The sequence below is a fragment of the Maylandia zebra genome, linkage group LG12 (assembly GCF_041146795.1).
Source record: "Maylandia zebra isolate NMK-2024a linkage group LG12, Mzebra_GT3a, whole genome shotgun sequence".
Classification (NCBI taxonomy): Eukaryota; Metazoa; Chordata; class Actinopteri; order Cichliformes; family Cichlidae; genus Maylandia; species Maylandia zebra.
Genome location: NC_135178.1, coordinates 10,533,844 through 10,558,843, shown reverse-complemented (window position 1 = coordinate 10,558,843; position 25,000 = coordinate 10,533,844). Strand labels below are relative to the sequence as shown.

The window sequence follows — 25,000 nt, the reverse complement described above, 5'->3', positions numbered from 1 at the left end:
AATGTTCTTCTCCTTGAGCTGGCCAGGCTCAGAGCCCACCAGCTTCTTCAGCGCTGAGAACATCTTGACTGAGCTTCACCAGCTTCACTCTGCAGTAGAGAGGAACTCTGGCTGATGACTCCTTAATGACAACACAAGTAAAAGTGTAGCAGCGTATCTTCACGAGCAAGGAAGTTAAGGATCTATGCTGAGATGCAAATATGATGCCAAATCACTTCGTACCAACTTCAGTGGTTTACTGAATTTAGCGGTGCCTCTTTTAAAGTTGACCAGATGTTTTTCTTTGCCTGTCACAAGTAGAATTTACTACCATGTTGTTTTGAGCATCATCTAAGGGGAAAAAAAACAAAGAAAAACACAGAGACAGAGGTTGGGGATTAAAGACTCTTGTTTAGATGAAATTCTTCTGTTAACATGTAGGTGTGATGAAAAGGACAGGCTTGATATTTTTTGCAAAAAATGAAAATTATATCAAACTATGCTCAAGTGTTAGAACATGAGAAAAACCACAAATCCACTAGTTCCAGCTTCTTGTGCGAGTTTGTCACTCTTATGTGGAAATAAAATAAATGAATGCGAATTGTAAGTTATTCAACTTAAAAAAAATTAAGATATGCTTTATTTATTCAAAAAGTTGGAAAAACTGCTGTGTACAGCTGGAAACTAATTCTCAGTAAAATAAACACAATATAACAAGAAAACAACAACAGCACAGCAAGTATGAACGCCATTAGACCACGACAGTCAAAAGACAGTTTATGTGGAAGTGCATTAAAGGTACAGTATGGAAAATCTCACTGACATGACATCAGCAGATTGTATTCAACTAAAATATGTTTTCTTACCTGCCCCAATTCAAATTTGTCCTACATGGGCCACTGTAGTTGGGACTAGAGCAGGGTGATATGACCAAAAATATTTATCACGATATACATTTGAAAATTTGTGATAACGATATAACTGACGATATAATCGACACTAGACAAAATACTTTACAGCTCCACAACTTTATTCGTGCAAAAAAAAAAATCAATGCATTTTCACTTAAACAAGCAGCTGTTTTTTTTTAATCTGCATTAAAGTTACATAAAAATTTAACAGTGCAAATGCAAAATCCTTGCTGACCGTTTAACCAAAAGGCATTTCCAGTGGAAATTGGCCGACATATCCTCAGCATAACCATGTATAATATCCACAAAACTTAAAAAGAGGTTATACACATAATACAGTAATATTATGTTGAAGCACAGTACGTAGCACTCCGCGAGGCTCCTACCTACGATAGCCGTAATGCTCCAACAATCCATCAAGCGGTGCGGGTTCCTAGCTTAGCAAAGTCGTACTAAAACATTTGAAAGATTTTCCAGTGCCGTGTACGACATAAAATCGTTTCGAGGTCAGTAAACACAACCAGAATTCAACATAAGGCACACGGGATTATAAGGGGCACTGTTGATTTTCAGAAAAATCAAAGGATTGATTTTAAGTGTGCCGTATTTTCCAAAAAACACGGTAATAACGACGGCCCGCTAGCATGCTCTACCAAAAATAATGCTTTGTTGTGTATCTGACGGACGAAAGCTAAACCAGTGCCACACCACTGAAGTTGTAGCATATTTACAAACCAATTCTGGTTCATCCGTTTCATTTAACAATCAGCTTTTGCCCTTCTCATTCTCTGTCGCCGCCATGCTTTTTCCGCCATGTGCGTATGAAAACAAAAGCACTGCACATGCGTGTTTTACCCATATTCTATCGCGATATTTCATTTTCTTATCGTTGCCCGACATTATACCGGTATTACCGTGAACGGTATGATATGACCCAGCCCTAGCTGAGACAGATATGTTTTAGTCAGCCGAGAAAGTAAAAGGAGACCGACACAAGTCTATGAGTAAGTAAGCTGCTTAGCCAGAATTAGTGAAACTTTCTTTGAAGCGGATCTAACAGTGTTGGCCTTGAACACTTATCGAACAACCTCTCATACGATGTGAGAATGTAATCAAACTTTTTATCAGAAGAAAGAGTAATTTTTCCGTCATTCAAGCCTGGGATAAAGTTGGCTTATAACCAGCTTTGTGTTAGAGAAATTAAAAGAGCTAAATGCAACCTATATAAATAAAATGTACTTAAAAGACATAATTAAACATTAATAAATGTATATTTGTGGATGCAATACTCTTTTTTTTTTTCCTGCTAAATAACCTCAACAAATGACTGACTGACTACTTTTAAGGCTGCTTTCCAGAGCAAGAAGTCTGGAGTTTGACTCCTCCATCTGTTGTGGGGGTTCTCTCCGGGTACTCCGGCTTCCTTCCACAGTCCAAACGCATGCAGTTAGATGAGTAAGGTTCACTGGCAATGCTAAATTGCCCATAGTTGTCAATGTGAGTGCAAATGATTGTCTGTCTCAATATGTTAGCCCTGCGACAGACTGGCAACCTGTCCCAGGCGTACCCTGCCTCTCACCCTATGGTAACGGGGATAGGCTCCAGCATCCGTGCAACCCTGATAAGGATAAGTAAGTAAGTAAGTAAGTAAACTTTATTTATTAAGCGCTTTTCACAGACAGGCAATCACAAAGCGCTGTACACAAATATTAAAATATTAAAATAAACAATAAAATCAATAGACATTATATACAATGTAAAAGATCAAATGTAAATAATGTAAAAAAAAAAAATAAATATATATATAAAATATGTAGATCAACAAAAGGCTTGTTTGAACAGAAGAGTTTTTAACTGTTTTTTTAAAAGAATCCACAGAGTCAAGCAAACGTAATTGTAGTGGTAAACTGTTCCACAGCCTTGGTGCAACAGACTGAAAGGCTCTGTCCCCTTTTGGGGACCGGAAGAGAATGGATGAATGATGTTATCTATCATTATCTACATTTATACTGCCCAATAAATTAAAAATTAAAAAACAAAGAAACAGGAGGAAAAACCTTTTACCACGTTTTGACAACTTCACTGTTGCGCACACGCTTGGAACACCACAAACACAACAATCGGATGATCCAAGCATTGTTAGCTAGAGAGTTAACGAGATAAAAGTAGTTCTAAAACAACTGTCCGTCCATAGAAACTTCTAAATATAGTTTTAGATTGCACTTTCACTTTGATCCATCCCTCTCCTGCCAGTTTCAAAACGCCAGGAAGACAATCACAAAGATACTCATCTGGGGTGATGTCATAGTAGCTTAGTTTATTAAAGCACAGCTTCAATTACAGCTGAAGATGACGGGGTAGAAAGCATAAGGATTTTGCACTTGACTAAATATTCATTACTGTCAATCATCCCTGCCACAGAGACAGGACTGGTCAGAACTTAACAGTAAATCACAATCTATACTTTACCCCACATTAGAAGGTTAAGCTCACTCACTCTCTCTCTCCCTCTCTCTCTCACACACAGTCCAAATTTTACTGTTAAATCATTTGATAAACGGCTGGCTTTGACGGGTCGGGGGAGGTAATCTCGACTATGTTACCAAAATGGTAATGGGAGAACATGAGAGGCACAAGCTGAAGCAAGACATAATGACGACGTTGTCAGATGATTCTTCGCAGTAGGTTTAATGACAATGAATTAGAAACTGTCTCTAAAACAATATTTGACCAGCTGAAAAACAGAAAGCTTCAGAACACGTCTCCGTGTCCTGATGGGAGCTGTCACAGTGTCCCTACAAGAAATACATTATTCGCTATCAAGATCAGCTTTGTCTTCAGTTGACATTATTAGTACAAGCTCCGTGTCTGTTTGTATTAAAAAGTTAATAAAAAAAGTATTAACTAGCTCAAATCCAAAGAGCCGAGCAATTATCTACCAATGGCTGCGAATTAATTCTGTTTTCAGGTTGAATTTCCCTTTCACCGTTATCCTGCTAGCATTAGCTGACTGTGCTGCTCGCTCAGCTAGAACAGTGAGCTTTGCTTAATATATCAAGCAATGTGTTTAAGCATTCTTAAATCAGAAAATTCGAAAGAGTATGTAAAGGTCAATTCGGATTTCAAAAAGAGATGAGGCAGCCCGGCTTGTTACCTAACGTTACACCAGCTAAAGGGTAACGTTATCCTTTGGCTTCTCTTTAGCTAGCAATCCAGGCAATATTAGCTTAGCTTTGCCACTTCTGCGCTCAGTGACACTACACGGCAGCACGTCAGGATGAGTTTTTCAGGTTAACGTCAGCTGCAAATACTCACGGGTATATATTAAGATAGGAGCGTGCAGTCCCAGCATCTTTTCCTCAAAACATCTGTCAGACCTCCATCCCGACAGAGATCTAGCAGCGACATTCCTTTGCAAAGAAAACAGCTACCGCCGACCAATCATCAAGTAGCACACAAAACTTGTGAATATCCGGTTTCAAAATAAAGCTCAAGCTTAGCGATACCGAAACATTATTTAAGCTTATGCTCCAAGTAGCTTACTCATGGATATTCTTACTTAAATTTCAATAGGTCTGAGTAGGTTTCCAACAATACAGAAGAAGTTGTGCCTCGAATTTTTTTCTGCATATTTATTTGTTTGTGTTTGCAGATTGCCACATATTGTGAAACCAATACAATCTGGATTGTATTGGGCTGCCTCTGAATGTGAAATCTCCTGCTTACTGACTGACAACTTGTGACTCATAAATTATTATCCAGTGAACACAGGGATGATTCTCGTTTTTTCCTTGAACTCCAATAATGAGTAATCAATTTGGGCTCATGTTTTATTCAGCATTACCTGAAACTAGTGACTAAGCCCATAAAGTCATCAGTAAAGTGTTTACTGACATCACAGATGGTTATTTTCCCATAGACTTCTATAGAACTAAAAGTCTTACTGCAACCAAAGGAGTTGCCCCCTACTTACCATGAAATAGAATGCAGCTTTAATCTTTTATACTGTTTATGTCAGGTAACTGTAACTACTAAAATCCACGTGTTTGGTGTTGGTCATTTATGAGCTAATAAATCAATTTACAGATACTAATACTAATACTAATATACTAATTTACCAGAAAGCGAGTTTGGTTGAAATACAATTACGATAACCAAACTAAAGAATATTTTATGAATTTAGTTATTTTATGAAGTCTGGGCAATAGTTCACTTGAATTGTGTATACTAATGAGAATTAACACATAATACCTGGTAAGTCTCATGATTTTGCTATTTTCCACGTGGATGTGCACAGTTTCAGACAGCTTTAGGGTAGAACAAGATCCATTTTCTTTACTTTCTCACATTACAACCGATTGCCGATTTTCGCTTTTATTTTCAAGACGTAACTATAGTACTTCCGAGATTAAGTGCAGTTAGCTTGCCGCGGCTGTCGTGGTGGTCGAATCTAGACCGTCCAATTTATCCCAGCCAGCTTCCTGATGACACAGATGCTCTTCTTTTGGACTTGCGGCACCTAGCGGCAGACGTAGCAACTTACAGTAAAGCGCAGCATCCTCAGCTGTCACTTTTATCACATGAAAACGCCTGGACGTGTTTGTCAATGCAGATGAGGAGTTAGATGTCGTCATTTGTTCATAAACAAAGCAGGTATACACGCTTTAATAAATTGCTAAAGAGCAATGAGTCGTTGCTTGCGGGTATTTTTACAGTCATATTCAGCTGTGTTTGCTATCTTGAACACACCCCGCTGAGTACCCCGATATTGTTCAAGGGGAATAATGGCTGCACAGGAGCCGTCTCCACCATCTTCCCTGGAAGGTAACAAACCGGGCTTCCCAAAGAAAATTTTGGCTAACAACCTGGAGGATAAGCATTTGTGCAACTCGTGTCAGAAAATCCTGAGAAGGCCCCTGCAAGCCCAATGCGGTCACCGCTTTTGTTCGTTCTGTTTCAACAAAATTGTGAGGTGAGTAGTCCTGGATGCTAGTGAGCTAGCTAGATATATGTAGCCCAAAATAAGCATTCAGATCCCGTCACCAGCCTTCGTTCAAATATCTATCCATGTAACATTTATTGACACGTGTAACGCTGTATGCCTGCACAAAGAGAGTTGAATTACAAACAAAATACAGCTAAACTGAACCTACAGGTGATAAATGAATAGCGTCCTTATCTAAATAATATCTCAACTTGTCTATGTGCGATAGACTGGCTAGGTGTCCTCGTAGTCTCGTCCTGCTAACCTCTGCTGGGGTCGGCAGGACACAGGAGCCAGCCAGGGGTGTGCATTTCGAGAAGTTGAACCTGACAGCGCTTTATTGTACTGTCAGGTCGGTATTGTGCCGAATTCACTAGAAGGTCTGGCACCTCTCAGTGTCTTTAAAATGTATTATCTCCCTGCGTCTGTTGTCTAGTAAGTGTGCCAAAATAAAGTTGCCAGTTTTTTCAAGGTAAAATTCGGGTGACCTAACGACTCAGGCTTCAAGAAGGACCAGCTGTTCATAGATTTATATATGTTTAGTATTTCTTACTAGTATTGTTTTATATGTTTTATATTTTCAAATGCAGTAATAAGGAGTGCATTTTTAAATGTATATATTTCTGGATTTATAGTGGTACAGAAACAAAAACACAGGGTTAAAGCACCGCGAGTGGACCTTTGTAGTGACTCACCTGTTTTCTTCTCTCACACTGCGCAGGTGTGTGATGACACAGAGCAATTTCAGTTTCACTTATGTTTTAGATGACTTGTTTCTCAAGAATGAATCGGTTATTTAACTTCACAGATCCTAAGGTGTTAGACATCCATCTGTGCCCTACACTCACTTCTGACTTTTACTAATTATTGTGTGTAATCTAATCTAAGATATAATGAGTGTGCTCATTTTATTTACCTAGAGGGGGAGGTGGGACAACACCCCCCCACACACACCCTAACTTTTTCACAAATGCTTGTCTTTCTTTGCATTTGTAGGTGTAAAAAAAAATAAAAAATAAAACTGGATTAATATACCTATGAAAGAAATTCAACACAAATCATGTTTGTGTGAGTGATTAAAGAGAAAATAGTCTTCTGAAAGTAAGAAGGCATCTATTCTGCTTATTTTCGAGCTCAATATTTTACTAATGTAGCTTTCCGGTATTTTAAATGGATCCTTATTTGTGTTACTCCTGGGCCTTAATCCAGCCCCTCAATTCATCTGTAAAGCAATGTGTTGCATCTCCTCTCCATTTAAAACCACGTTTCTTCCTATTGGCTGCCCCTTCCAAACACAGAGTGGTTGTTTCCAATGCTGTGTACCTCACCACACCTCACCTCCTGACATTATACAGAGCCAACAAAAAAGGTGTAACACAGGTGCTTTTCTTTTCGATTTACACATATTCTTATGGTACTATTTGATCATTTCACCATGTTTAACCATTGTAAGAGTAAAATATACAATGTGCAGTACTAGACTGACTTGAAATAAACTGTCTGTGTAATAAATGCATGTCTGGATAGAAAAACACAATGGAAGACTATCATTGACTAGCCTCCCCAAAGCTTGGAACTCAGCATTATAGAAACACTCATCTTGACAGGCAGCAAAATGAATGGCAGCCAACATCCAAAGAAGAGCTTTAGAAAGCCCTTAAAGAAGCCTGGAGAACTAGTCCTGAAGGCTAGTTTAAAAAAACTACAAGAAAGATTCCCTAAGAGATTTTAGGCTGTTTTCAATAAAAGTTTACAATTGGGTTTGACCAAATATTAGAGAATTCAGAATAGGTGCCTTTTAAAGTATCACATTTCTGTATTTTTCCCCTTTATAAATGACCTTGAAATTTTCAATTATGTTATTTTCAGATAAATATAGTGCTCTAATCTGAAAAATGTAGGCCTTATTGGATTTTCACCCTCTTCCAGCTCTTAGTTGTTTTTCAACCTATAGTTGTTGTATTGTGCCATCATACTTGAAGACCACGGCATGTATTTTGAGTGTTCAGACAAAGTTGAGTTAAGGTCATACAGTGGGGCAAAAAAGTATTTAGTCAGCCACCGATTGTGCAAGTTCCCCCACCTAAAATGATGACAGAGGTCAGTAATTTGCACCAGAGGTACACTTCAACTGTGAGAGACAGAATGTGAAAAAAAAAAAATCCATGAATCCACATGGTAGGATTTGTAAAGAATTTATTCGTAAATCAGGGTGGAAAATAAGTATTTGGTCAATAACAAAAATACAACTCAATACTTTGTAACATAACCTTTGTTGGCAATAACAGAGGTCAAACGTTTACTATAGGTCTTTACCAGGTTTGCACACACAGTAGCTGGTATTTTGGCCCATTCCTCCATGCAGATCTTCTCGAGAGCAGTGATGTTTTGGGGCTGTCGCCGAGCAACACTGACTTTCAACTCCCGCCACAGATTTTCTATGGGGTTGAGGTCTGGAGACTGGCTAGGCCACTCCAGGACTTTCAAATGCTTCTTACGGAGCCACTCCTTTGTTGCCCGGGCGGTGTGTTTTAGATCATTGTCATGTTGGAAGACCCAGCCTCGTTTCATCTTCAAAGTTTTCACTGATGGAAAGAGGTTTTGGCTCAAAATCTCACGATACATGGCCCCATTCATTCTGTCCTTAACACGGATCAGTCGTCCTGTCCCCTTGGCAGAAAAACAGCCCCATAGCATGATGTTTCCACCCCCATGCTTCACAGTAGGTATGGTGTTCTTGGGATGCAACTCAGTATTCTTCTTCCTCCAAACACGACGAGTTGAGTTTATACCAAAAAGTTCTACTTTGGTTTCATCTGACCACATGACATTCTCCCAATCCTCTGCTGTATCATCCATGTGCTCTCTGGCAAACTTCAGACGGGCCTGGACATGCACTGGCTTCAGCAGCGGAACACGTCTGGCACTGCGGGATTTGATTCCCTGCCGTTGTAGTGTGTTACTGACGGTGACCTTTGTTACTTTGGTCCCAGCTCTCTGCAGGTCATTCACCAGGTCCCCCCGTGTGGTTCTGGGATCTTTGCTCACCGTTCTCATGATCATTTTGACCCCACGGGATGAGATCTTGCGTGGAGCCCCAGATCGAGGGAGATTATCAGTGGTCTTGTATGTCTTCCATTTTCTGATGATTGCTCCCACAGTTGATTTTTTCACACCAAGCTGCTTGCCTATTGTAGATTCACTCTTCCCAGTCTGGTGCAGGTCTACAATACTTTTCCTGGTGTCCTTCGAAAGCTCTTTGGTCTTGGCCATGGCGGCGTTTGGAGTCTGACTGTTTGAGGCTGTGGACAGGTGTCTTTTATACAGATGATGAGTTCAAACAGGTGCCATTCATACAGGTAACGAGTGGGGGACTAAAAAGCTTCTTACAGAAGACGTTACAGGTCTGTGAGAGCCAGAGATTTTCCTTGTTTGAGGTGACCAAATACTTATTTTCCACCCTGATTTACGAATAAATTCTTTACAAATCCTACCATGTGGATTCATGGATTTTTTTTTTTCACATTCTGTCTCTCACAGTTGAAGTGTACCTCTGGTGCAAATTACTGACCTCTGTCATCATTTTAAGTGGGGGAACTTGCACAATCGGTGGCTGACTAAATACTTTTTTGCCCCACTGTATGTTATACTTACTGAGGCATTGTATGCCAAATGTTCAATGGTAGTTTGACATTGCCACAGTGTAGGGCTGGGCGATATGACCCAAAATTCATATCTCGATATTTTTTAGCTGGATGGCGATATAAGATATATATCTCGATTGTTTTTTTTTTTTTAAAGCCATAAGTTAAGAACAAAAAGAGAGTTCTTAGTCACACTGTGTCCCAGATGTCACACGGGCACTTTTATTTACATACAGCGTAGATGTACATGAAGAAATTACTCAAAAATAAATTATCAGCATTTATTAAATAATCATGGTCCATAAATAAAAGAAAACAATGTTGTTTTTGTGCATAACAAAAAGCTCACAATTGTGCAGTCAAAATGTAAACTAATAGACGCTGAGCATAATAACAAAGAGACAGATTTCACAGCTGCACCACGTCTCTGAACAGGTGCCATTTGTGGTCCTTATACACACAGTACGTATCACTCCGCGAGGCTCCTCCTCGGTAGCCGTAATCCTCCGACAATCCATCAAGTGGTGCAGCTCCGTAGCTTAGCAAAGTCATATTAAAACATTTTTTGACAGATTGCTGAGCGCTGTGTCCCACATAAAATCGGTTCGCGGTCAGTAAGCACAACCAGAATTCATACATAAGGCGCGCTGTCGATTTTTGAGAAAATGAAAGGATTTTAGTCCGTGCAGCCCCTCCTGGCTGCATGTCGTTAGCGTGGTTAGCTCGTTAGCGCGGTTAGCTCGCTAACACGTTGACGCCATCCAGCCCCACGCACGGTAACTCGCTAACGGAGATTTTCCGCTTTCATCTTGTCATTGCCTGCAGGTGAAGCTATGGGGGAGGGGGAGTTGTGTTCAGTGAAGGAGAGGCCAGGCCGAGTAACGTTGCGTAGAGACAAAAGTGGACGAAAGAGAGGCAAACCTGCGGCTCCACAAGTATAATTATAACGTAACATAGACTATATCGATATAAACGATATTGTCACATCTTATATCTCGTATGAAAATATATCGATATTTTTAAAAAACTCGATATATCGCCCAGCCCTACCACAGTGTTTATTATTTGTGTTTTTTTTTTCTCTTTGGAAGTTGTGGACCACAGAAATGCAGTGCATGCATCAAAGAAGACCTGTTTGAGGAACCCACCTCGATCCTTAAGCAAGGTGGTGTAAGTACATTTTATTACAGTTCCACTTTATTAGCATTTTTAGCAGTTTTCTTAATAGAGTTTGGCCTGGTTTGGAATTTTTATAAAGCACTGTAATGTCATGGTCATTGTTTCTGTTCAAATCTAATGGCCTGCAGTTTAGATCCAACACAACAGAAACTTTGTGACTGCTCTATAGGTCTTAGCAGTAACAACAATAGATGGAACAGCTATAGCCATTTTATCCTCTGACCATATGTCCTGAATCTCCCTGAAAAATGAAATTGGTGCATCCTGGCTTAATCTGAACTGAAGATGCAAACCAAACAACACTGACAACAACCTCCTTTTTTTCCCACCCAGGCTTTCCCTGACAATGCAGCCCGCAGAGAAGTGGAGGCCTTGGCAGCTGTCTGTCCCAATGAAGGATGCATATGGACTGGAACTGTCAAAGAATTTGAGGTGATTTCAATCAATCAATCAATCAATCAATCAATCAATCAATCAAAGCTTTATTCGCCACATGCAGGTTGCCCTGCAGTGAAATGGGACCCCCCCCCCCCGACCTTACACACACAACACAGACATTACATGGGGATACAAGTCGGAGATTGGTAGCGTTACAGAAAAAACACTGAAATGTACACTACAATGGGAAAGTACAAGAGGAAAAAAAGAGACCTCTACTCATGCTGTACTTCCATGGTAGGATAGCATGAGAACAGGAAACAAAAAAACTCCTCTGCACAAAAAGCACCTAATGTCCACAGCACAACATCGTGACAGTCGTTATCAGGGAGTGTTTGTTCGGCTCCGGCCTTGAGCCCACAGCTGGCGTCAAAGGGGTAGCCGCATTATAATGGTGATTTTTCTTTTACAAACAACTCATGAGAATTTCAAGCTGTTTTTAACACTCCGACACCGACACTGGTCTCTCAATCTCCCGTTGGATAGCTGCGAGTTTCTTCATGATGTTATTTACCTTCAATTCTGTGGTCTTTTCAGTCTTTTGCTCACAGAGCAGATTCTGAGACCTCACGACCGCAGCCAACTGATCCGCGATGTAATCCAGCTTCCGCCCAGAGGTGTTGTTCCGAGTGGATTCTTCCCTGATGTAATCCAATGTACGCTCAGAGGTACTCAGTGAGCCTTCACTGCAGCCGTTAGCGCCTCCAAGCTCTTAACCATGCTGCATTCAGTGAGTCCTTTCTGAGAAGCCGCACCTCGTCCCATCGTTTCAATCCCAGCGGGCAGCCTTGGGGGGGTTTGAACAGCCGGTTCCGCTTTCTTAATTCTCCAACAAGCCAGGGCCAAGCCAACTCCGATCAGCAAGAACCCTGTTATCATGGTTCCGAATAGGTAGATATCTTCAGCGTCCTCAATCGACAGTCCCGCCAGGCACACGATCCTCCATGTCTGCCACCCGTCCATCGTGTATCCGGCAGGGAAAGTCCCTCCAGGGCCCAGACTTCTCATTGAGAAAAGGGTGTCAATAGCATTTAGAGACCAGTGCTCTTTATATTGGTCAATAAGAGGACAACAGTTCAGCATGTCATCCCCCGGCCCTCAGAGGAAATTTGGGAAGCGACAACATTGAACTAGTGTCCTTTGTTATTGTGGCACAAACAAGAGAGAAGCAGATCCAGCGTAGACTAGGATAACTCCCCTGCCAAAAGATGACAACGCTACAAAACATGAGGTTGGCAGGGTGATAACAAAACAAGAGACACAACATACGAAAGAGACCTTCAGGCCATTTGACAGCTGGCAGAGCAGGGGAAGAGGGAAAACAGCCCATTGTCTGAAACCTGCAGGAATGAAACCATTGTTTTGTGTGTGGAGATCATGGACACTAAGCAGTGGGATGCTTAAAGCATACCAAATTTCAGGGAAACAAGACAGTCTTTTTTAAGCGAAAGCCAGAAGCCTGTCAGCAGGGCCTTCCAGTAAGCATTGAACCCAAGCAGCTAAAATCATATCAGCCGACATCCACATTCTCAATTATACAGTAAGACCACGTCAAGAACTTCTTGATGAAGACCTTGATCTTTATGCAGTTAATGTCCAAAACATCTCCTATGATTGTTGGGTAGAGCTCACCGTCAACTTGGCAGGGAATAACAATCCCAATCTCACCATTCAAGCCCCCTTCTTGGTTAGCCAGCTGTCACTGCCCCAGACTTTACTAGGAGCTGATGTGCTCATCAAGAGACAAGAACTTTAAGGTGATGCTGGGGCTGCATGATTAATTGTTAGAAAATCACGATCTCAATTCATACTTATGTGCGATCTCATTTCCAAATGACGATTTAAAAAAAAAAAAAGGGGAAAAAAAAGAAGACGACTGATAGGTTTGTAGCTTGAACCCATCCGCTGGAACGTTGAAGACAATATAATTACACTGCTAAGCAAGACACAAATAGGCAAAGTTCTTCATGTTACTCGTGCACGGGAGAGACCGGACAGAGTGCCGTTCCTCCACTTGACCCCAGTTGCTCTCGTCCGTTCTCCCGTACCACTGTCCTTTTATTGAGGTTACATGAATATGCATAGGTTCATTAACATGTGATGTCTACATACACACAAAGAGTACCTTGTGTGTGTGTGTGTGTGTGTGTGTGTGTGTGTGTGTGTGTGGGGGGGGGGTACTGCTGATCAAAGGGTCATAAAAGCACACAAGCAAACATCCTTGGTCAGGAAGAGGGTAGACCCCCCCTCATCCTAGATAACACAGTAAGGAAGTCCAGCAGTTCATTTATACACAAAAAGCACTTAGACTAAAACAGACGTAACTACGTTAATCCTACCATAAAACAATAAGAGAAGGTATGACCTCTCTCATGCTCCCAGGATGTAGGTGTGGAATGCACACCAAGCCTCTGTAGCCTGTTAAAGATCACACAACTTATCACTACACAATTGATTATACACCTCTAAGCATCTATGGTTAAATATTTCTAAGCATAAATGACAATCAACAATACAAAACCTAACAACGACGATTGTACCGCATTTTGATCTGGGACGTAATCTGCATGAAAACAAGCGCTCACTCTTCCTGCTCAACAAATGACAAGGGCGGAGCCTTATACCACGTGATACAGAAGCTGGCTGCTAAAATTGGCAGGGAAAAAACAATGGAGAGCACGTCAGGGATGACGAGAAAGTGACAGGAGAAAATCCGTCCCGGTCAACCACTCAAACATCAATAACGGGAACCTTATACAGCGCTTCCCTATACCCGTCGAACTCCCGCAGGCACAAAGAAATTACGGAGGCTATTACTTATCACCTGACCAAAGATATGGCTCCCATCAACACTGAGCAAAACGAGGGATTTAGAAAAATGATCAACACCCTAGACAAACGCTACACAGTGCCGTCCCGCAACTATTTTTCTATTGTTGCACTACCTGCTCTATACACGCAGTGTCGAGCAACGGTGGAGACGGAATTTCAAGCTGTACAACATTTTGCGGCAACGACAAAATGTCAGACATTTGTTGTTTTTATGTTTATTTATTGTTTTTATGTTCAGTCTCAACTGTTACGAAGTCGATGTGCAGTTAATAAGTGCAATAAATGTTTATACTGGAAAAGAAAATCGTGAGAGAATCGTGATCTCAATTTTAAGCAAAAAAATCGTGATTCTCATTTTATGCAAAATCGTGCAGCCCTACGTGATGCCATTGCCACAGTTGTCAACCTCTTATGCAATGCCTTTGTGATGGGGGGAAGAACAGGTGATGGCCATTGTTTGTTTCACCCAGTTTGGGCAAGTAAATATTGTGACCCAGCTACAGTAAGAGTAGGACAAACAATATTCTCATTCCAACTGGAAGAGTGGTACAGGTGTTGTGCAGAGTACCCCCAAACTTTGACATCTCCGATCCCCTTGTTTTGTAATAACCTACAGAGGAGGACAGTGTCCTAGCACAGCTGAGTTCAGGGAATGGCCTTCTGGAGGTCCAGAACTCCAGTCACCCTTGTGTCAAGGTCCCGATCTCTAACCACTCAAAACAAGAGATCACACTACCAAGGAGAACACTTCTCGGTACAATTCAGCATGTTACCAACCTTATTAAGATGGGCCCACCAGAGACACAAAAGACTGTTTCCACACAAACCAAAACAATCACAGCTCAAAGGCTTGAGGTAAAAGAAGATTTTCAAGAACTGTTGGTAAAAAGATGGATTTTTAAGTCTGATTCACCCTGTTCTGCCCCATTCTTATGTGTGAGGAACAACCGTAGCTCCCTACACCTCTGTTGATTATCGGCTTTTGAATAACAAAACAGTGAGCGACTGACACCCCCTCCCTCGGACTCCACTGACTCATGGTCATGCAGCTAGTTTTTGATATTGGATCAGACCTACCACTAAGGTTTCATAGTAGAACAATTAAGGTGCTTGACAGCTTTCATAACTCCTTGGGTGGACTGTATAAGTGCCTAGGCCGACCCAACCAAAAACAAAGCTGGCAAGGCAGCCGCTGTTGTTTTTTTTTTTTTTTTTTTTCTCTCTCAATGATTACATCCCCAGGTTCAAATATCCCACCAAACATCACCCTCAGGCAGTTATCTGGTATTGGTCACTCAAGAGCCCCAGGGGAAACCTGGCAGAGAGACTAAATTGCACACTGCGTTGTAAATGCTATGGACTCTGGGAGAAAAAGAAAAGGAGAACTGGAAAGACCACCTACCACATATCATTAATGTGTACAACTGTACAAAGCATGAGGCTACAGGGCTCTTCCCCTACTACTTGTTTTATGGCCATCATCTATGTCGCCCCATTGACCTCCTTTTTGGACTCTAAAGATCAGGAGGCTGAAACACCAAGTGGTTATGCCAAGAAGTGGACAGGAATGATTCAGGTATACTGAATAGCAAATGCAAACGGGCAACGAGCTCTTATTGTAAAGGACTTTATGACAAGAGTGCCCTCCATTGTGGGGATATAGTTCTTGTACACAACCTCATTGAAAGAGGAGGTCCTGTGCAACTTAGACCCCTGTTGGTAACAGGACATCTACACTGCAAAAGAACAGATAGGGGACAACCCTGTCTATAGATTATGCCCAGAGAGAGAAGGTGTAGCAGGAGGTACCGCAACCTCCTGCTACAGGTGAATGACCTGCCAATTGAGCCCACACAGTCCTGCTGCAAATAGATTAAAGCCACAGATGAAAATGAGGAAGTCATCAGATCCCTCAAAATCAGCAGAACGGGCACGGAGTTGGGATTCAAGTTACTCTGAAGGAGGGGAAGATGTGTCTTATTACTGGCTGTGAATACCTGTAGAGACCTGTGTGTTCACATACCCACCCATTCATTGGTCAACACGTATATCAGGCTCACCCCGCTGTGGGTTTTGCTGAAATCCACCCATGGTACTGTACTGACCTGTGTTGCTCTCACCCACACTCTCACCATTTCAGGCCCCCGTCAACCCTCACCAGTCACATATCCAATCCTGAACTACTTAGACAGACCTAAGCATATATACACACTCTATCAGCATTTCAAACTGCCCCTACTTTATAGTGTTGTTTTTATAATATCTGTTGGGTAATATACACTGTTTATTCTGACATGGTTCATATAAAATTTTAATTGTTGGTGGCTTGGATCCTTATGGTCAATTGTCAGGAGCCACTTTATGATGTTGAGGAGTATCTGGCACACAAAAAATGGTATGACTTTTGTGTTCATATAGTCATTTTAAGTTCTGTGTTAATTTTACTTGTGTAAGCCATGACAAACAAAATATTTTTGTATTGAAGGTAGAGCTGGGCGATATAAGATTTTTTCATATCACGATATGTTTTTTTCATTTCAGGCGATAACGCTATATATCACGATATAAGCCAAATAACTATATTTGTAGGATTTAAATGTGCCGTTGCTCACAAGTAAAATGTGAAATAATCAGCAGCTTGTTTTGATTTAAATATTTATTTCCCATAATAAGTTCAACAGGGTAGATGTACTTAAGGAACATGAGACTTTTTCAGATAAATAAAGGCAAATATTGCAAACTACACAAAAGGCAGCCGCTAAAGCGTTTAAGTTTCAAAATACAACAAACAAAACAGAATAATTGTCAATTCCACTTAAAAACAAAATATTAATTCTAAAAATAAATCCTAGTTTGTTTTACAGAAGAACAGACAAAATTGACTAACTTTTGTCAATATCAAATAAACTGAGAACTAAAAGGAAATTCTCAATCTCTCCTTGTTGTATAGCTTAGCTTTTCAAACAGTTTTAACAGTTACTTTAGTCTGACAAAAGCCGAATGACGAATTAGCGCTTCCAGTCAGAGATTGAGCATGCACCGCTTTATTGTATTTCCAGACTTGCTTTTGGCACAACAGTGTGCGCTACTCTGTTTTTGTCAGACTTGAAATAGCCGAAATACCTTCTATTACCGCGGAAGCACTAGCTGGTAGTCGGGCCGTACGCGTGTCTTAGTGCAGTTGAACATAATCCACAAAGTCCGCTTGTAGTTGAAAAACAAACAGGCAAACATTTATTTCCACAGTTTGAAATACAGTGATCCATTTGAATGTTCCTGTACACTGCAAACACGGTAAGAAACAGTTTTTCTCCACAGCTAGTTAAAGCCCCCGTAGCTCCACACTGCCCGTCGCGAACGCTCCCCCCGTGCACAGTTACCGTGTGTTAAAGGAACAGTACGTACAAATTAAATAAGGCAAGAAAAAATACAATTTAACTGCAAATCTTACGCTAAACAAATTATAAAGTAAAAACTGAAATTCCCCATTATCTTACACTTATCCTTATCCAAAATCATTCATATTATTAAGAAATATAGACTCTGTGCAATCTGACTAAACTAAGAGATGATTAGACCTTTATCCTATACACCTTCACACTACGGAACTTCTATGGCTCTTCCGGCAATCTCTCCGGCATTGGAACCATCATCTGTGTTCTCTTCGGTAACCTTCGGTCACGCTCTCGGTTGATTTTTCTCTAGTCAGCACACTCATTTCCTCCATTACCCAGGCGGCACGGCGGCTGGCTGCTTCCCAAACAAATACACATGTGCGGCTTGGCACTTGTGCTGTACGTAACAAGTCACGTGACGTGACGCTGCGGCTGTGATTGGTTCGGCTCTGCACTACTTAATTTGCATTGGCTGTCCTTTTTTTTTTTTTTTAAGAGGACAAGCGAGATGAGGCCTATCGCAATAGTTTAATTTTTCTATCAAGAAAAAGTTATTTCACAATACATATTGTTATCGTTCTATCGCCCAGCTCTAATTGAAAGAAATTAAGTAATTAATTATACCTGTGGTGACAACAGATGGTTATTTTTTTTAAATCAATGATGTAAACGGAGAGTGGAACCAGCCGAGCAGAACCAATGCATTCTGAAATGATGACATTGAACCAGTAGTATGTGGCAGGGACTAAACACGATCACAGACTTTAGAGGGAAAACCAGCACACCGCAGACCACGGCCTCTCTGTGTGAGGATCTAAACGTATTCTACGCTAGATTCGACACAGCAAACACCATGAGACCGGACAGTGTGCGCACCGCGGATGACGTCAGTGCACACACTGTGTCTGAGGAGGATGTGCGGAAGTGCTTCAGGAAGGTGAACGCGCGCAAAGCTACTGGTCCGGACGGGATTCCCGGCCGCGTCCTCAAGTCATGCGCGGCTCAGCTGGCTGGAGTGTTCACACACATCTTCAACCTTTCCCTCTCTCTGTCTGTAGTCCCAGCCTGCTTCAAAATGGCCACCATCGTCCCTGTACCCAAATCCTCCACCATCTCCTCACTGAACAACTGGCGACCTGTAGCCCTGACCCCCATCGTAAGCAAATGCTTCAAGAAGCTGGTCAGGGACTTCATCTGCTCTGCACTACCCGACTCACTGGACCCTCTACAGTTCGCATACCGCCACAACAGGTCCACTGATGATGCCATAGCCCTGACACTACATACTGCCCTGTCACACCTGGAGAAGAGAGACATGTATGTGAGAATGCTGTTTGTAGATTACAGCTCAGCATTCAATACCATCGTTCCCTCGAAGCTGGACAGGAAACTGCAGGATCTAGGACTGAGCAGCTCCCTCTGCAGCTGGATCCTTAGCTTCCTGTCTGACAAACGCCAAGTGGTCAGACTGGGCAGCATCACCTCATCCCCCATCACACTGAACACTGGTGCTCCACAGGGGTGTGTACTGAGCCCTCTCCTATACTCACTCTACACCTACGACTGCACAGCCACTAACAACTCCAACATCATTGTGAAGTTTGCGGACGACACTATAGTGGTGGGTCTTATCACCAACGGTGATGAGACGGCCTACAGGGAGGAGGTCAGCGCCCTGACCCACTGGTGTCAAGACAACCATCTCACACTCAACGTCGCAAAGACAAAGGAGTTGATAGTGGACTTCTGGAGGTGCAGAGAAGTACACACCCCCATCACCATCAACGGCGCTGCTGTGGAGAGAGTGAGCAGCTTCCGGTTCCTTGGTGTACATCTGGCTGAGGATCTTACGTGGTCAGTACACACAAACAAAACAGTGAAGAAGGTGCAGCAGCGCCTCTTCTTTCTCAGGAGACTGAAAAGATTTGGCATCCTCAGGACCTTCTATCACTGTGCCATTGAGAGCATCCTCACTGGATGCATCACCACCTGGTATGGCAACAGCACCGCCTACAACTGCAAAGCTCTCCAGCGAGTAGTGCGGTGCTCTGAACGGATAATTGGAGGTGAGCTTCCCTCCCCTCCAAGAGGAGCGCTGCCTGAGGAAAGCGGGGAGGATCATCAAGGACTCCAGTCACCCCAGCCATAAACTGTTCAGACTACTTCCCTCAGGAAGGAGGTTGTGCAGCATCCGGTCCCGAACCAGCAGACTGAGAGACAGCTTCTTCCACCAGGCCATCAGACTGCTGAACACGTCATAGACACCTCAGCTTCACTACTGGAACTTCAACATTATGCACTCCATACTGTACAGTAATGCCACTGTTTTGCACATGTCTCAACTCTGTATATTTTTATATATTTTATTTATTGTTTACTCTATTTAATTTGTAAAATATGTGTATACACACACACACACACACACACACACACACACACACACACACGTAGAAAAATATTTAGTATACACATCCAGAAATGCATATACTATTATATATTGTACATATATTTATTAGTTTCAGATGTAGCCATTCTTGTATTTTGCTTGTTTACGTTATTGTGTTTTGCACAACTCTGTTGCTTGTGAAGCTCGCACACGAGAATTTCACTCACATGTAATGTACCAATGTACCTGCACATGTGATGTGACAATAAAAGTGATTTGATTGTGATTTGATTTGATTTGAGTATCATTTGTTAATTTGGAATAACCAGTTTTGTGACATATCTATATATGTACAGTATATATTGTATGTACAGTGGGGCAAAAAAGTATTTAGTCAGCCACCGATTGTGCAAGTTCCCCCACCTAAAATGATGACAGAGGTCAGTAATTTGCACCAGAGGTACACTTCAACTGTGAGAGACAGAATGTGAAAAAAAATCCATGAATCCACATGGTAGGATTTGTAAAGAATTTATTCGTAAATCAGGGTGGAAAATAAGTATTTGGTCAATAACAAAAATACAACTCAATACTTTGTAACATAACCTTTGTTGGTAATAACAGAGGTCAAACGTTTACTATAGGTCTTTACCAGGTTTGCACACACAGTAGCTGGTATTTTGGCCCATTCCTCCATGCAGATCTTCTCGAGAGCAGTGATGTTTTGGGGCTGTCGCCGAGCAACACGGACTTTCAACTCCAGCCACAGATTTTCTATGGGGTTGAGGTCTGGAGACTGGCTAGGCCACTCCAGGACTTTCAAATGCTTCTTACGGAGCCACTCCTTTGTTGCCCGGGCAGTAAGATATTTAAAAAACAGTTTTGTTTATTAAAAAACACTATATCGGATTCATATCGGTATCGGCAGTTATCCAAATTTATGATATCGGTATCGGTATCGGACATAAAAAAGTGGTATCGTGCTATCTCTAGTAACGAGTGGGGGACAGAAAAGCTTCTTACAGAAGACGTTACAGGTCTGTGAGAGACAGAGATTTTCCTTGTTTGAGGTGACCAAATACTTATTTTCCACCCTAATTTACGAATAAATTCTTTACAAATCCTACCATGTGGATTCATGGATTTTTTTTTCACATTCTGTCTCTCACAGTTGAAGTGTACCTCTGGTGCAAATTACTGACCTCTGTCATCATTTTAAGTGGGGGAACTTGCACAATCGGTGGCTGACTAAATACTTTTTTGCCCCACTGTATATATGTTTGCCTACTGGTGGTGGTCAGAGGGCCCGGTGGCGCCAGTGTCCAGCAGCCTCACCTCTATCAGTGTGCCCCAGGGCAGCTGTGGCTACAACGTAGCTCACCATTGCCAGTGTGTGAATGTGTGTGTGAATGGGTGAATGACTGAATGTAGTGTAAAGCGCTTTGGGATCCTTAGACTGAGTAAAGCACTATACAAATGCAGGCCATTTACCATTTATATGTCTGTATTTGCAGGAGTTTACTCTTACACTTATATTTTTTTCATCATTACCCATATGAACTTTTGCACTTTTTGGATGGATGCATTTTATGTGACTGGAATGGGTTCTATGTGGCAACAAGAGAGATTTTCCCAGGGGGCAGTAAGGCAGATCTTGGATCTTGATTGCTTTTCCACTGTAGTGTGACTACTCATTAAGGCTGTTCTGGTCGACTGAACTATTGCCTAGTGTTGAACTTGGCTCAGTCATGCAACTTCTAACTGAAAAATTAGAGTATGTTCTTCTAAAATGGTTTTAACAACTTTTTGTACATGTTTTATTTTATTTTATTACCTGGTCAGTATTCTCACCTCAAAAGGGTTTAACTTGGCCTCATGTGAGATACAACATAATACTATATCTGCTCATTGTAACGTCATCAAGTTAACCGTACAAACAATTTTATCATACAGTAATTGGACAATATGTAAAGTTGTTTTGGTCACCTACAGGCCAGCCACGAGGGCAACTGTGACTTCATGATCATCCTCTGTCCTTCCTGTAAAGAGCTCATGAGAGCCAATGAGCAGGAACGCCACAATGAGAGAGAGTGTCCGGAGAGAACGCTCAACTGCAAATACTGCAAAGAACCCTTCCTGTTAAAGAATATCAAGGTCAGGCTTCTCTCTGTTACAGTAATGCATCATAAAAAGAGCTGTTGCATTCTGAAACATTAACATGATGCTAATTTAGTTGACGTTTATGTTATGATGCAGTATATGTGATTAAATGCATATGATAAAATATTGTAATCTCAACCTTTGCTTATTACGTTTTCCATGGTATTCAGCCTTATCTTATGGCCATCTTGTCTCAGCACTTAGTCATCAGTGAAGTATAAGATATGTAGAAGTATATGGCAAGTGTGTCCAATATTTCATGGGAAATGATCTGAGCCTGGTTCTGCCGGATGTTTCTTCCTATTAAAAGGGAGTTTTTCCTTCTCACTGTCACCAAAGTGCTTGCTCATAGGGGGTCATATGACTGTTGGGTTTTTCTCAGTATGTATTATTGTAGGGTCTACCTTACAATAATATAGCACCTTGAGGCGACTGATGTAGTGATTTGGTGCTGTATAAATAAAACTGAATTGAATTGAAATGCTGACTCATTGTCACCACATACCCGTAAACACTTGTTTTTGTGCCATTACATTTGGGTTTAAATTTACCCTTCTCAGACATATTCAAGCACACAGATATGATACAAATATAGTTTTAGTGAAATAAAAGGAAAACAAAGATATATTTACCTTTAAAGCTATTCATAAATGACCATTGAGTAAATTCAGTAACCACTGAATGAGCTTTCACCCATATTGTGGTATTTCAGTGATAGTCATCTGTACACCTACAAACAGGACTAACAACAATAACATCTAATTTTGCTAATTTATGTAATTTTCTTATATCAGTATGAACTACCTCTGCATGCCTTAAGGCATCTATATAGTTAAACTGGTGTTAAGTTAAATAGTTAAGGCAAGGAGCTGGACGAGAAGTGTTTTCTTTTATTCTGATCTACTTATTTTTTCAGGCTCATGATGAGATCTGTCCAAAGTATCCAATGATTTGTGAAGGTTGTGCGAAGAAAAAGATCCCCAGAGAAAAGGTACTGCAGAGATTTAAATTTTTTTTCATAATTCTGTTAGATTAATCTCATTTGCCATTTAGCTAGGGATCAAATTCTACACCGTATTCTACAGATCATTAGCTTCTTTCATATTTTTTGTTTTGCAGTATGTGGACCATATTAAGTTCTGCAGTAAATTTAAAGCTCCATGCAGATTTCATGTTGTTGGCTGCGATACGTCTGTAAGTAGACATTTTTGTCAGAATTTGCTGTATGTGTATCACCTGATCACCTGTTAACATCATAACTATTGAATCATTTAATACCTTGGCAAAATTCAACTAAATCTTCCATGTAGCAGACTAAATTTTTCCAACAGTTTTAACTAAAACAACAAAATGTAAGTACCTTATTTCTTTACTAAAATAACCATAATTTGACAAAGGTTGGGCAGTGTAAAATCTCTATTAAAAAAGTGTATGAATATTCCGCAGTGGTTTGCATATAATGTAAAGCCAAGGTATTATATTATTCAGCAGTTGAAGAGTTGGTTGCTACCCACCTGTATGCAAATACTGTGATGTTGAGTAGGAAGCCTGTTTGTATATTAGCACAGTGCCTATACGAAGTATTCAGCTATTGGGTTTTTAAGACTTTCTCTAAAGGACAGTTGGTTTATACACAATAAAATTTTGATTGCAGCATTCATCCTTTCACTGATGTAGGCTCACATCAGTAGAGACAGGGCTCATTTCCACAACAAAAACTATGCTGAAAAGTGTGTTGATAACCTTCTTTGTGACAGGCTCTGATAGAAATGTATTGAATTATTATAAATACTGAGTGAAAATATAAATGATGAATGAAGAAAGTTGTTGGACTGCTGTTAACAACTGGTATTATTATTACTAGTTGTTAATAATGTCCATGTCACAATTGGTGTTATATGGCAGGCTTAAATAGTAAGAAAAAAGTGTGTAAAATTACAAATTCTGGTAGCTCATTGTCCAGATTGTCCATTTTGTTGTTGTTTTTTAACTGTAGTCATAAAAATCAGAGATTTTAATAGTAGAAAGTGAAAAACATAAACTTTTGTGTTTTTCACAAAGTTACAGAGGTTTTATTAGACACATAGCTAAGCGGTTTGCTGTTTGGCATAAATTGTGACCGTTGAAATTTATTTGGCACTGAGTAGCAGAAATGAGACTTTCTTGTCAGGTGTTATTTTTTTTTTGGAAAACAAAAACAGTTGCTGACAACACTGTACACAACGGTAGACAGGTGCATAATAAGCAAGCAAGTAAGGCAGAAAATAGAGAGTTGTGATGGGAAACTAGTCTCAAAGCACACGGAGAGATGGTGGTGAGGGAAAGAGGGAAAGAAAGAAAGTGAGAATTCATTATAATGTTTTTCAAACGTGATCGTGATCTTGTCTTCTTGCTGGTTGAGTGAGTTTTGGTTGGAGAGTGAAGAAATCTGAAGTTTCGCAATCTGTGAAATGTCGGCTTTTTGCACCCAAAGGGCATGTCCTGTACGTGGGATCCACACTTTGTGTTTACATCTTTTTGCGGAATCTATTTACCTGCTCTTTAATCTTGTGCTGTTTTGGCTTTTTGGTGATCGTTGAAATGGATTTATGAGTTTTTAGCGGAGTTTCTGTGGATACCACACGTATATTTAAATAACAGATCTGGCAGTACATCACTCTTGCCCCCAGTACCGGGGGCATTGTGGGAGATGTAGTTTATGGTCAATGTGCGCTTTTAAGCAGCATATAGTAAACTTATTTTAAGACAATCATGCACAAGCTCCTGTGGGCCATATAAATGATTTGGCGGGCCACATTTGGGCTGCAGGCCTTGAGTTTGATGTGTTATATGGCATTCTAGCCACTGCTTCCAAACTGGATTCTATCTGAACCACCAGCTGTGGAATCTGCCAACAAAACATTGGCAGTAGATGATTTTGTTGCAGCTTGCAGCCTGTTCCTAACTGGTTGCTGATCTAGTGCATCTTAAATCAAGTTTCTCACAGACCCAGTGATCTGCCGTTAAGAATCTGAAGCAAAGTCTCAGATCTTAAGTCTAACCATTTGAACAAGCCAATTAAAAACAATAAAGAAAAAAATGATTCAACATGA

At 40.9% G+C, this 25,000-nt stretch overlaps 2 protein-coding genes across 8 annotated transcripts in view; one reads left to right on the top strand and one right to left on the bottom strand.

Moving 5' to 3' along the window:
- The window catches only part of rabl6b (RAB, member RAS oncogene family-like 6b), a 21,461-nt gene extending 17,127 nt beyond the window's left edge, over positions 1 to 4,334 (bottom strand). For 2 of the 4 annotated variants that reach the window (XM_076890682.1, XM_076890685.1), the window contains exons 1-3: positions 4,206 to 4,334; positions 223 to 330; positions 1 to 121 (exon numbers count right to left, since the gene is read on the bottom strand). The exon at positions 1 to 121 is cut by the window's left edge and continues 67 nt beyond it. In XM_076890682.1, the coding sequence (XP_076746797.1) occupies positions 1 to 63 (63 nt within the window). In that variant the 5' untranslated portion in view covers positions 64 to 121; positions 223 to 330; positions 4,206 to 4,334. The remainder of the gene's footprint in view (positions 122 to 222; positions 331 to 4,205) is intronic. The other 2 variants (XM_076890683.1, XM_004574216.6) reach the window with 2 other exon arrangements.
- A 1,073-nt stretch (positions 4,335 to 5,407) lies between these two features.
- The window catches only part of traf2a (Tnf receptor-associated factor 2a), a 33,874-nt gene continuing 14,281 nt past the window's right edge, over positions 5,408 to 25,000 (top strand). The window contains exons 1-7 of one of the 4 annotated variants that reach the window (XM_014407701.3): positions 5,408 to 5,543; positions 5,668 to 5,862; positions 10,610 to 10,688; positions 11,031 to 11,129; positions 21,741 to 21,902; positions 22,825 to 22,899; positions 23,028 to 23,102. In XM_014407701.3, coding sequence (XP_014263187.1) covers positions 5,515 to 5,543; positions 5,668 to 5,862; positions 10,610 to 10,688; positions 11,031 to 11,129; positions 21,741 to 21,902; positions 22,825 to 22,899; positions 23,028 to 23,102 — 714 coding nt within the window. In that variant the 5' untranslated portion in view covers positions 5,408 to 5,514. Of the gene's footprint in view, positions 5,863 to 10,343; positions 10,454 to 10,609; positions 10,689 to 11,030; positions 11,130 to 21,740; positions 21,903 to 22,824; positions 22,900 to 23,027; positions 23,103 to 25,000 lie in introns of those variants that run through there. The other 3 variants (XM_076890686.1, XM_014407702.4, XM_076890687.1) reach the window with 3 other exon arrangements.